This window comes from Mustela nivalis (assembly GCF_964662115.1).
Source record: "Mustela nivalis genome assembly, chromosome: 1".
Classification (NCBI taxonomy): Eukaryota; Metazoa; Chordata; class Mammalia; order Carnivora; family Mustelidae; genus Mustela; species Mustela nivalis.
In genome coordinates, this window is record NC_139020.1 from 214,479,952 (window position 1) to 214,493,910 (window position 13,959).

Consider the following 13,959-nt stretch of genomic DNA (forward strand, 5'->3'; position numbering starts at 1 on the left):
CCAAGCAAATAAGTCAGAGAGACAAACACCATATTTTACTTGTGTGTGGAATCTAAATAACAAAGTGAATGAACAAATAACAGGAAGTAGAAACAGACTTAAAACTATCAAGAAGAAATTGGTGTTTGTGCCACTGGAGGGTACAGAGGGAGAGGAGAAATAGATGAAGGGGATTGAGTGGTCCAGAGCGGCACTTACCGAAGGTGCGAATGAATGGAGGAGGGCACTGTTGCGTGGGGCACTGGGTGTGGGGTAGAAACAGTGAATATTGGAACACACACACACACAAAACTAAATGTGGGAATGGAAAGTACAGCAGAGGGAATACAGTCATAATATTGTATTAGTTTTCCATAGTGACAGATTTTAATTACACTTAATGTGTCAAGAATTTTGTAATGCGGATGATTGTTGAAACACCGTGTTGGGACCTGACCATAAAATGAGTGGTCACTATGCTTCCAGCAAGAAGAAGAAAAAGTCCACACTTAACCATCAGCAATGAACTCAAAGAATAAAGAGCCCATCTTCCAGACTGCTTGTGGCCCTTCAAATTCTCCCCCCTGCTGGGCTGTTCATGGGGAGTTCTTGGCAGCCACACCCACCGTCCGACCTCCCAGTGACAGCTGGGGCAGTCAGGCAGGCTCCCCCGATGGCCTCGGTGCCTTCAGAACGGTCCAGCAGCCCTCAGTCGGAGAAGGGAGAAGGGAACAGCATTTGTGCATGTCCGTTAGAAACGGGACTCCGTCCTTGTGCTGAGAAGGGTGATTTTGTCATTCCCCTGGCCTCCTGTCAGACATTTCATCCATCCTTGCCCACGGGGCAAGTCTTTCTGTGTTCCTTTGTAGAAGTAGGGTGTGAAGCTATGTATCTTGCCCAGTTCCTTTCTACTTTTCTGATAATACTTCCCTCCACATTAGTCGCCATGGATTTTGAAGTATTTCTGAGTAAACAGGCTGCCCTACATAGACTTTTCCTCTTATTGCCAAAGTCTCAAATCACTAGAGTCCTGAGGATTTTTCTTTGGTTACTTGTCTATTCCTGATGAACCTCGTTTCCATTTTGGGATCAGTAATGACTAGAAATCAACTTATAGCCTGTTTTCTTACCTTCAAACATCAGGTCATTCCCAAGAAATTGAACTTTGCTCCTAATTTTTGCAGTTGATATAACTCAGGATAAAAGGAGTGCATCAAGTCCTCAGCAGAATGTTCTGCAGAATGAGCTCCCCAGTGAAGGCGAGACCATCTTATTTGCAAGAAATGATTTGTGCTCTGTTTTTGGAGCAAACTGGAAATTTCCTAACGGTGGAGATCAGACCCAAACCGAGGAAAGGTGTTTGAGGTAAGTCACACTCATACAGGAGAAGGAGGGGCTCAGGGCAGACGGTGAGACTAACTTGAGATCATAGGATCGCCGAGAGCACACCTCAGTAATGGTATGATCCAGACTTTCACATGAAGAAGTTTTGATGAATGCATTCTAGATACTGAACATCTGAAAACTAATTCAGTTGGAAATAATGGTGAGAAAAACAACATCTGAGAAACCTAGAGTGTTCTGACAGTATTTCAGTCTTCAGCCAGTACATTAAGCTTGTTTCAGTGTAACCATGGAGACAGTGCCACAAACACAGCCGTTCACTGAAGACGGCCATTATGTATCAAGTAATCATTAATATGGATCAGTAGATAATTAATAAAGAGATCAATTAAAATCATTATTCCATAACAGTGTGCCTTCCCATTTCGAACAGAGGTCATTTGGTGAAGCGGGTCTGTGAAAGCAGTGAAGATAATCGATGTGGAGAAACCAGAAGGCAGATGACAAGTCTTACCGTGCATGAGGATTGTCCTACTGGAGACAAGTCCTGTCACTGCGCCAAGTGTAGAGAAGCCTTCACAGATGGTTCTTTCCCTGAGAATCCACAAAGATCCTACCCTGGACACAAACCTAGTCCCCGTGAGGAATGTGGGTCGGCCTGCAGCTGTGTCTCGAGCCCCAGCCCTCACGTGGACACAGGCCTTGGAGAGAAACCTTATGAACCTCAGGACACTGGGGGAGCTTTGAAGAGAGAATTGAAGAGTCACGGTAGTAAACAATCTTTAGAGTGCCAGAAATGTGGAAAAAGTTTTATTTGCAGGTCATCCTTTCAGGGTCATGTGAAGGATCACTGTGGACAGAGAGTCCATGCGTGTGACGTGTGTGGGAAAGTCTTCATGTATCAGTCCTACCTTACACGTCACATGAGAACTCACAGTAGGGAGAGACCCTATGAATGTGTGGAGTGTGGAGAAGCCTTTGAGTCTTCTTCACGTCTCCAAAGACACGTGAGGACACACACTCGGGAAAAACCCTGTAAATGTCAGCAATGTGGGAAAGCCTTCCCTGGTGACGACTCCCTTGAAGCACACATGAGAAGACATGAGAAGGACAGAACCTTGGAATGTAAGGACTGTGGGCCAAGTTTGAGGAAGCATCTGCCTTTTGAACATCACATGACCACACACAATGTCAAGAAACCCTATGAGTGTAAGGAGTGTGGCAAGCTCTTTAGATATCACACAGCCCTTGGAGTCCATATGAGGACACATACTGGGGATAGACCCTACGAATGTAAGGAGTGTGGGAAAACTTACATGAAGTCTGAACATTTTAAACGCCACATGATCACCCACAGTACCGTGAAACCCTATGAATGTAACCGGTGTGGCAGATCCTTCCGGGATTACACAAACCTGCGCGTCCATATGAGGACGCACACTGGGGAAAGACCCTATGAATGTCAGCAGTGTGGGAAGACCTTCAGATATCTTGGAAATCTGCGGGAACATACGACAACACACACGGGGGAGAGACCGTATGAATGTCAGCAGTGTGGGAAGACCTTCAGGTATAACTCATGCCTGCGAGAACACATGTGGAAGCACAGTGGAGAGAGACCCTATAATTGTCAGCACTGTGGAAAAGCCTTCATTCGTCACCACACTCTTGTAGTACATACTGTGAGATGGCACACCGAGGGTGGACACTTGGAATGTAAGGAGTGTGGTGAAACTTTCAGAAAGCATCGAGCTTTCGAACGTCACATGGCCACACACGGTATCCTGAAACCCTATGAATGTAAGGAGTGTGGAAGAGCCTTCAGGTGCCACAGAGACCTACAGGTACATATGAGGACACACACTGGGGAAAGACCTTTCAAATGTGAGCTGTGTGGGAAAGCCTTTAAGTCTCCTGCAAACCTTCGAGCACATATGAGGACACACAATGATGAAAGCCCCCGCAAATGTCAGCAGTGCGGGAAAATCTTCTCAACTCCTGGACGCCTGCAAGTACATAGGAGGACACACACTGGGGAAAGACCCTGTAAATGTGAGCAGTGTGGGAAAGCCTTCACCTCTCCTGGAAACCTACGAGCTCATATGAGGACACACAGTGGGGAAAGACCCTGTAAATGCCAGCAGTGTGGGAAAGCCTTCACCTGTGCTGTGTCCTTGCGGGTACATATGAGGACACACACTAGGAAGAGACCCTATGAATGTCACCACTGTGGCAAAGCCTTCAGGAGTCCATCGCACCTGGAAGCACACACACGGACACACACTGGGGAGAGACCTTTTAAGTGTACAGAGTGTGGGAAAGCGTTCAGTCGGCCTCAGTGTTTTCAAGATCATTTGAAAACGCACAACACAGTTAAATCCTATGAATGCAAGGAGTGTGGGAAAGCATACAAGTTTCCCTCATCCCTTCGAGGGCATATGAAGACACACACTGGGGAGAGAACTTCACCGGTCACGACTCCCTTCAGGAACACGTGAGGAATCACAGTGGACAGTGACCTTTTGTGAATCTATGGACTCTAGTAAGACATTCCAGTATCACACAGAACTGCAAGTATCTGTGATGATACTCACTAGACGGGAATTGTGTGAATGTCTACGCTGTGGGAAAGCCTTCAGGTGTCCCTCTAATCTTTGGGGATGCTTGTGAGAGTGCAGTGATCTGAAACCCTGTGAAGTTAAGAACCATGGAAAAACCTTCCAGTATTTCCTCAATCTGGGAGTACAGACATTGCGGGAAAGCATTTAATCTCCCTATGAGAGCCAATATACTAGAGACAAACCCTAATGGACACAGTTTGGGGAACATTTCCCGTATAGAACGTCATGTATTTTGTTCATGACAATTGCGGCAGGACAGAAATCATTTCATTGTTGCAAACATGGCTTTATTTTTGCAAGTGCCTCCTCCATGATAGAAATGCAAAGTGTCTAATTTCTAGTTTGTGTTTCTGATATAAACACTCATGGTGCTAAGTGTCCGTTGTCTTCTACATCTGTACGACATGCACTTTGTTGTGTCAGACTTGAAGTAATCACCTGGTTATATAAAACATGGTTCTTTTCCATTAAATGTCATTTAAACTCACGTTGATAAGAATGTGTATATGGGAGGGGTGTGTGTGTACAACTTTAAATAATTTTAGAAAAAAACTTGAAGTTCATATTCCCAAAATTTCCCAATCTATGATCATCACATGAGACTTTTTGATTGATGAAAGTTCTTTTCTGTTCTCTGTTGCTAATAACCGGAATTTCTTGACTCTGAATCGCCTCTATATTTTCTATCTTCATTATTGCAATGCATGTTTTCACATAAGCTCTCTCCTTTTATTGAGCAGTTGTTAAATTTTTATGTTGTTTTCATCTCTTCTGAGAGTTATTTTTGGTGTCTTTGGTTGATTTTGTTCCAAATATGACTTCTACGAATGTGCTTTTGACCATTGCTCAGAATTGCTTGTTTTGTTTTGTTTTGCTTTGCTTTTCTTGCGGTCAATGATGGTGGTGGAAATATCAGTGAGGTGCGTTCTTCTGGACCCCAGGAGCCAAAGTCTGGTGTGCCCAGTGCCAATAATAGCCAGAACTCCTGCCAAAATAAATTTTAGGCAAGGGAGGCTCTTCAGTTTTATTGACATTGGATGTAACAACATTTCATGGTCTCCATAATATTCCAAAGTCCTGAGGTACCCCAGTAGCATACCAGTTGGACTAGTATTTGTGGTTTTACCCTTGGCAAAAGGAGAGAGTGTAACTCACCCTGTTGGGTTGGACATCAAATGGGATAGTATTGCTGTCTCAGGCCTTCAAAAGAATTTGCAGGGTGCTTGGACGACTAGGTCGATGGATTGTGGAACTCTCAGTCTTGGCTTTGTGGGTTCGATCCCCACAGTCTATGTAGAGATCATGTAAAATAAGTAGTCATCAAATAACATCTTACAAAGAGAAAGGATTCGCAGAAGCACACCCAAGATAATGTTTACTACCTTCGTGCTTTTTCAAATAACCACCAGTAAACTATGAAAAGTCTTTTTTCCTTAGAAGAGTGACCCATAATGCCACCGGGACGCAAAACATGATGTGTCTGCATTAAGGATGAGGGGTTTTGTCTGGATCCCAGTGTGGTCTGGTTGCAAGATCAGATACCCTACGTGTTTATCTTGAGTTTGAGGAAACTTTAGTTTTTTGAGACTTTATGTGCCTTTAAAACTAAAAGTTTCAACAAGTAGATGATGCCTTCCATTGAAGGGCACAGAATGAAATTGTCTCCATAGTGTGTCAAAGTAGAGATGCAGAAGATTATCCACCATCCAGAGCTGCCTTAGGGGTCCATGGAAAGTACAGAAGACTCTGCAGTTCCCTGCGGCATGACTGTCTGTGGGTATTATCCAAGTGGAAGCAAAAACTCGCTACACTTACCAGCTGGAATCCCAAATCCAGTGCATAGGTGAGTTACGATGGAAAATTCCCTCTAGTGGCAATGGATGTCCGTGGTCCGTGGGGTTAGAAACAACAGTGTGGAGGCAGGAACATGTTACTTAATTGCTGAGAGGTCCTGGATAGATGTCCGTTGCCAACCATTGGGTTTTCTCACCAGGAAGACAGTGTTACATGGAGTAGTGCTGGGAGATCATGAGACACTAACGCTTTTAATCTTCTATCATGGGCTTGATGCCTGAAGTGCATCTTTATAGACTATTGTCTCATTCTCCCAAGAGATTTTGAAAAATACAGTTTTATCTTTATGAGGCATACTGTGGGTTCTGCCAATCTCAGCTGAACGTGTTGCCCGTAAAGAACAAGGTAGCAGATCCAGTAGGAACAGACCCCATGGCGCCATCAGAGACGGAACGTGCAGAAGAGGCCAGGAGGTCGTTCACTTCTCCTGGTTGATCGTTTTGATCATTGCTGCCCAGTTCTGGAATTATGGGCCCATTTGGAGGGAACCAGACTCTGGCATTTATTTTTCTAAGGAATGTCAGGTGCACACATGAAGAGAGGAGAAGCAACAGAGGGGAAGAAGGTGAGTATCTCTCCAAGGGCCCAGAAAAGAAGAGGCTGAGAGGCAGGAAGCGACCTGTGGAGATGTTTTGAAGAGGGCCCCCTGTTGGAGTTGTTTCAGTCCTTGTAGGCCGGGGTCTTGTGTGAGGGAGTTGGCCCCCAGGAGGGTAGTTCTGGTGTCAAGGGCAGAGACTCATTCCCAATGTGCAGATGGTCCCACCAGTTGTTTAAAAGGGACCCCTGGGAACAGCCCCCACAGTTCCTTAGAGCCCTGGTTTGGGAATGCAGAGAATGTTGGCGCGGCCAGCTGGAAGGATACGGGTGTCTGCGGCCCTTACGTGTGTAACAGGCTTTCTCCAGTATCCTGGCTCTTTGTCGTAATCGCAGAAAGTACTGGTTTCATAACTGTTTCACACATCGCAACTGAAAATTGAGGGGAAAAAAAGAAAGGGGTTCCTGGGTGGCTCAGTGTGTTTGGTCTCTCTCTGCCTTTGGCTCAGGTCATGATCTCGGGGTCCTGGGGTCAAGTCCCACATCCGGCACTCTGCTTGGCAGGGAGCCTGCTTCCTCCTCTCTTTCTACCTACTTGTGATCTCTCTCTGGCGAATACATTTTTTTTTAACTTTCTTTAAAAACAATTTGAAGTCAGTTTTAATCATCCTGAAAAGGCCCATCAGGTTTTTGTGTGGAAGTTTGAATTTTGTTCCACTCAGCAGGCTTGAGGGAAGATAGTAGAATTGCTCAGTAGTATTTCCAGCAAGTGTTCTAGTGTTCCTGCAGAAACATGCTGTTCCCTTAATACTTCTTAATATGTTCCTATCAGGCCAGAGACACCCAGTGTTTGGCCTGGCCCTCACCAACAAGCATGTGAAGTAATTCCTAGAAATAAATTTGAATAACTGTTCACCACACCTCTGGGGATCCTCAGCCACATTGGGAAATGCTAACTGTGGCTCATGGTTCAGTCTCAAATGCAGGGAATTGAGGTTACTTGCAACCCCAAATGGGCCTCTTTTCTTTTTTTTTAAGAGTTTATTTATTTGACAGACAGAGACCACAAGTAGGCTAGAGGCAGTCAGAGAGAGGAGGAAGCAGATGTGGGGCTCGATCCCAGGACCCTGGGATCATGACCTGAGCAGAAGGCAGAGGCTTTAACCCACCGAGCCACCCAGGCGCCCCCCAATTGTGCCTCTTTTAACAGGTTCAGGAGAGGAAGGAATTGGAAGAGAATCTGAGGAAAAGGGACCTTCAGAGAAAGAAGTGGGGGGTGGGTTACAGGAGATGAGGATTGGGTAGAGGGAAAAGAGGAGGAGGCCACTGGAGGCCTGGTCTGAACACCAGGGGGTGGCAGCTCCGGAGACTGAGAAGATGGGGACGGGACAAAGAGGATCAAAAACCATATTTATGCCTTTCAGTGGCTCGCCTCTGTGAATTTAGAAATCCTGTTTTGCAGAGAAGCATCATAAGGTCCTGATAGCGTTTGGAAATCTCCCAAATAGCCATGGAAGCAGGCATTGGATCTGGTTTTGACCACTGTAGTCTTGGCTGTTAAATTGAATTTTGATAAGGGTCAATTTGGGGAGATCAGAAGTTCCCCATAAGGACTATTGATGTTCTACGTTCTTGTGTAGTTAGTCCATTTAGTTAGAAGCGCATGTGAGGAGAGGTAGTTTTTGTAAATATAACACTAGAGGACGCCACAAGATGGGACAGAGGGATACCCTCAAAGCATTTTGTTGTCTGGGATCCCATTTCTTTAGAACAAAAAGAAATTCCTAAAACCCACTTTTGAACAGGAATAGGTCAGGTTCAAAAGGAGTTGTTCGGAGGCCAGCTCAGGTCCAGAGAGATGGGGTCTGGAGGCTGATGGTCAAGAATGAACTTGGAATCGTCTTTGGTGCAAAGAGGGTAGTTTTATCAAAGCATGGGGACAGGAGCCAAGGATGGGGCAATCTGCCCTGAGGTTAGGAGGAGTTGTCCGGTTATATATTTTCAAGTTGAGGGGCACTTATGGCTAGCATCAGTCTCTAAGAAATTCAGTATCAATGTTTTAAGGACCTTGAGGGACTGGCTGTTACTAGTAAAAGGCATTTATTGCTATGTAGTAAAACCTTAGTCTTGAGACCTTTTGGTTTTGTATCAGTGAGCCTTATGCTTGGAGGGTGATTGTTAATATATGTCTTGGGGGGTAGAGTTGAAGGGAGTTTCCTGAGGAATATTTATATCTTCAAGGAGGTTAACAGGATCATGGAAGTAGGGCTAACGTTGAGCTAAGGTTGCTTTTTGCCTGTAGCAAAGTATGAAAATCGAGGCAGTGAGTTCCTAGAGGAATGTCACTCTGGCCGTCTCAAGGACTTGTTTGTAGGTTGCCAGGAAATTGGATTTTTCTTTTGCATTAATTCTCCACATCACTTCCTCCTGAGCAGTTGTGACCCTTAAATCTTACAGTTATCAATGATGGAAGGTCTTCTGTGATGTCTTCCCGCTCCGTGGGGTTGTAGAGGTGTCCCCACCTGTGGACGCCATTCAGTTGGCCAGGGACTTACATATTGAGAGAGCATTTAAGAAGGCAGAGGCAGCTGCATTGGAGGGAGACCACAAGTATGGATCTGCCCTAGTGGAGAGGATGATCTGCTGGCTTGACCTAACATCGTTGAAGGGGTCTTGGCACTAGGTGGAGAGTCATGGTAGAAAAGAGCAAAGTGTACTTATTGTAACAAAAGGAAGAAGAGGCAGAAGCCCAAATAAGAGTGGATTCATCGTTGACCAAAAATCTTATAGTTTCAAGTTCAGCCATCGCTAAAAGAAAGAGGGATTGTTCAAGGTCCTAGTTGAATATTCAGGTCAGGTGGGAACCCAGAAATACTACTGGGACACGCCACCATGTATACATAGCATTCTGTTTCTGTCACAGCACAAGATCCACCTTGTGCAGTAGCTAAGACATCTCCTGCTTTGTGTCGCACACATGCTTTGCACAGTTGTGTTACTTCATTCTGTGTCGCACACGTGCTTTGCACAGTTGTGTTACTTCAGTCTTTAATAGAGAAATGCTATTTTGAGTGTAATTTAGGGCTTTGACTACTATGAAGAGCTTCCTTGTGCAAAACAAAACCCTTCGTACTAAAGGGGAGTAAAGGTGGACTCTAGGTGATCACCAGTGAAACAGCACGAGTCCACCATTGTTTTCAACGTGAAAGATTGTCTGGGTTGATAACGGTTTTAATACTGGGTCTGTCCATCCAGGCAAAACCCAGAGTGCAGTGGTTATCTGGCCTGGGGGAAGCCATGGCTAAGGTTAGAGCCACACAGCCATTGGGCTCTGTTAGGAGCCAGCCGTGTAATTCTGGGCCTCCTTGTCCACTCAGTAGTGAACCCTCCCGTGGCCTAGAGAACACTGACTTGTGAGCAAACGTCTGATGGTAGCCTCTGTAACTGCTGTGTGCAGTTGGTTCCCGTGCTGTCACGGTTTCCTTTTTTCCCCAGTGTAGAATTGCCTTTTGGCTTAACTGTCCCATTTTGGGGTATTCCACATAGTGCATACCTGGTTTGTTAATGTGGCTGCTGTCGGCTTCGCTAAAGGCTCTACTTGCCATTTTCTATCACTAGAGGCAGTTCCTGGGGCAAATCATGGCTAAGGGTTAAAACCATTAAGAAGCCCTCTTCTTCCCTCTTGAGGAGTTACTGGGAAGTGGGAGAAGACTTGTCCCAGACATAGGGCATCCCCAAGTGCATCAGCCAGTCCCATCATAAGTGTGGTGAGGCCACCCATTACGTCCATCAGTCTACAGTCAGCCGCATGGAGGGGGGCACCCCCTGGCTCCAGGAGTGATTTTACCATCTCATCCACGCAGAATAGGTCATGGTGTTCCTTGAATTACAAAATTGTTGGGGGACCCATTCCAATTTCCAGCTGTTCAATCATGTGTTGCTCGGGTAATGGTATTACACTCACGGAAGCATAGGAGATGTTGCCGAAAACAAAAGACACGAATCCATGATGTTCTAAGTGGCCTTTCAACACACGTAGTCTTTACATCAAACTTCCCTAGGAACCCTCCTCGTTGGGTTTCAATTTAATCAGTTACTGGTTTTGTCCAGTTCTGAGCAAAGGTCTCATGGCCAAAAGCAGCTAGACGAAGTATGTGAAGGGATCACAGTAGACCAACGAGGAGGAAACCTCACACGGGAGTCTTAAGATCAGCAACTGTCATGGTTACTTACTTGGCTATCTGGTGCCCAAGACAGACAACTTTGTTTAAGGACAGGAATAAAGAGAGGGCATCAAACCATTCCAGCCCTGGCACTAACTTCTAGCCAAGAGGCAGGCTTTCCCCACCCCAACAGTAACCGTGGGCTACAGGATTGCAGCCTGAGCAATGGACCAACTCCTTGAAACGTCGCTGAAATGGAAGTAAAGGAAGGGAAGGAATTTGCAAGCCAAGTTTGCACTGAGGCTTGGAGTCCAGGTGAGAAGAATCAAGCCCCATATTTCAGTGCCAGAAAGATGTGAACTGTGGTCGAGAGAGAATTCTTGAGATGTCTTCAGTGCAGAGAGTGGTTTAAAAAGCATGGTGATAGGAGCTGTGGGCAGAAAGAGCTGCCCTAGGGTTGTGAGGACTGCCTAATGATAGACTTTCAAGTTGGGAGGGACTTAAGGATAGCACATCTGTCTAAGGAATTTGTTACCAAGTTTCCCAGGTCCTTGAGGGGCTAGCTGTGGTTAGGAAAAGGTCATTTATTACCGTCTAGTAAAACCTTAGTTAAGAGACGCTTCAGGTGTGTATCAGTGAGCCATTCGCTTGGAGGCTAATTGTTCACATGTATCTCAGGGTAGGGGAGGGTAGAGATGAAGGAAGTTATCCAGTTCTCTTGAAGGGCATCTCCAAAATGCAGTATATGGAAGAATGCATACGTAAATGTGCTTAGAGTCACTTGCTCAGTAGAATTGTATGGACATCATGAATACCCATCACTCCGGTCCCCTTCAGCAGAATGGTAGATCTCCCAGCCAAAACCAGGACATGTGGGTGTAAAATTACAGTGGACAAAAGGACCTTATCCTGTTTCATAGCCAAAGCCAATGTGTACATAGAACCTCAAGCTTTGACAGTCATCAAAGAGAAAAGATAATTAACAGGTTTTAAGGTTGTGCTCAGGATGTCCTTCCATTTCTAATCAGTATGAAAAATATAGTATTTAAAGGGTGATATGTATAAAAGTTAAAATAAGTTATTCAGGGGCACCTGGGTGGCTCAGTGGGTTAAGGCCTCTGCCTTCAGCTCAGGTCATGATCCCAGGGTCCTGGGATCGAGCCCCACATCGGGCTCTCTGCTCAGTGGGGAGCCTGCTTCCTCTTCTCTCTGCCTGCCTCTGCCTGCTTGTGATTTCTGTCTGTCAAATAAATAAATAAAACCTTTAAAAAAAAAAAGTTATTCAATTATCGAAGTAAATCTTATGAAGGAAGAGAATCTAATGTGAACATTGTGCAGTTATATTCACTGACATCGAAAAAGACCAAAACAGATGCAAATCTGGTGCATATTCTAAGAAACGATTAATCAATGTTGCCATGATGTGTATAATTACCAGAGAGCTGAATCATTTTAATAGAATTCCACCAATATTATAACCAATTTTCCCCCTGGAACTTCATAAATCCCATTGTATAATTCTATAAATAAGAACAAATGTGAGAAAATAGCCATTCTTTTTGAATAATGAAGTGAAGGGACTTACCCTAATATGATCATGCATTAAACACTCACCATATTGTAAGATAATGATGAAAGGGTGGGAGCGTAGAAGTATATTCACATAGAAATCAAAGGTCATCAGTTAAAATAGAAACTCCTTTAAGTTCCTGGCCTTTCACGATGAACGATTATCTAGGGACGTGTGCGTTATCAAATGCATCTCAGTTCCAGGCCTTAGACAACTCTGTACAGTATCCCCAGCCCTAAAGAAGCTGTCCTGGGAAACCCAAGAGTGAAAGAAACACAGGGAGAAATTTTCATGAATTTGCATTCAGTAAGGTCTTAAATGGGAAAGGAAAACCACAAGCAACACAAGGAAAAGTAGGTAAATTAGGTTTCTGCAAGATTAAAATATTTGGGGTATCAAAGGTCGCTATCAAGAGATTGAAAGGACACCCCAATAATGGGAGAACAGATCCACAAATAACATACGTAGGATTTTAGTATCCAGAATACACAAAGAATTCCTATGTGCATACAAAAACTCAAGCAATGTTGTTAAGCACTGAACGAAAACTTGACAACACATTTTCTTTGTAGCGATGGCCCATAAACGCGGGAAAGCACTCTCCCCATTAAGGGAAACAAGTCAAAACCATAAGGGGATACCACTTTCCACTCACTGGGAGGGCTAGGATCCAGAATTCAGAAAACAAGCCTCATCGAGGATGTGGGGAATTGGGAGCCCCTGCGCCTGGCTGATGGGAATGTGAACCCGGGCAGCCGATGTGGGGAAAAGCGTGGTGGTTCCTCAAGAAGTTAAACATGTAATTAAAATGTGACCCAAGTATCCCCGACCTACCTAAATGGAAGCAGACACGTGTGCATGAACGCGAGGTGAGAAGCTGTTCAACACCCGCGGACGTGGGTTACCGCTCCAGGCCCGCCGGCGCGGACGGACGAACAGAGTGCAGCAGGGACACAGACCTAGAATTGTCACCCACAAAAGGGAACGGAGGGTCACGTGACGCGCTGCAAGGGCATCTCAGAAGTACAGGACGCTGGGGTGAGAGTCCGTTTCCGTGAAGATACAGAGGAGTCTAATCTGTAGAAAAAAGTTGCTCGGCGGCCGCCACGAGGCCTCGTTTCCTGGCTGTTCTGTCCTCAAGTTTGTTTGAAAAAGGAAGACACAATTCCCAGACCATAAGCTCATGCCTTTTTTCCTTTCCTTTTTTTTTTTTTTTTTTCCCCAAGATTTTATTTATCTGAGAGCGAGCGAGAGCAGTGAGGGCGGGGAGTGGCCGAGGGGGCGGGACAGGGACGAGCAGGATCCGGAGGCCACCTGACCCTGAGTTCGTGACCTGCGCCCGAAATCAGGAGTCCGCAGCTCGGTGCCCCGCGGTGTCCGGGGTCTGTCCCCGCCGTACCACGTCCCGACCTAACAAAGGCGACAGCGCCCTACAGTCCACGTTCGCAGGGACCGGCTGCAGACTGGACCTGCCGTGGCCTTCCTGGCAGGGTACAACGCGCACACCCGTCTTCCAACGTGTCCCAGCTGCGACCCTGCAGGCTTGGGCCGCAGGATCCCTGAGAGAGTGGAGGGCAGGGCCTCGCGGGGTCGCAGGTCAGGCCCCAACCCAGGAAGGCCTCGCCTTCCCACGGTGACGTCACTGGCTCCGGGGTTGTGCTTGAATACCGAGGACAGGTGCACGTCCCCTCATCCCGGTGCCGACCACGGACGGTTCTGTTCTGTCGAATCCCAATGGGGGCGCCGCACAAGGGAGGCTCCGCGGGGAAACGGAGTTGGACTCCCGGTGCGGGAGGAGGTCGCAGGCGGGTCAGCCGGCCGGGGTCGCCCTGCGCGGGGAGTCAACCTCGGGGCAGGCAGGTGGGACGCCCGCACACCGCAAGCCTCACTCTGC

The 13,959-nt window shown here is 46.2% G+C and overlaps 1 protein-coding gene across 2 annotated transcripts in view; it reads left to right on the forward strand.

Annotated features, from left to right (window-relative positions):
• LOC309867245 (zinc finger protein 124-like) overlaps positions 1–13,959 on the forward strand; it is a 49,043-nt gene that overhangs the window by 9,848 nt on the left and 25,236 nt on the right. Inside the window, exons 3-4 of one of the 2 annotated variants that reach the window (XM_082735843.1) lie at positions 1,164–1,344; positions 1,757–4,709. The exons of the other annotated variant lie outside the window; for it this stretch is intronic. Coding sequence (XP_082591969.1) covers positions 1,164–1,344; positions 1,757–3,821 — 2,246 coding nt within the window. The 3' untranslated portion in view covers positions 3,822–4,709. Of the gene's footprint in view, positions 1–1,163; positions 1,345–1,756; positions 4,710–13,959 lie in introns of those variants that run through there. 2 annotated transcript variants of the gene reach the window in all.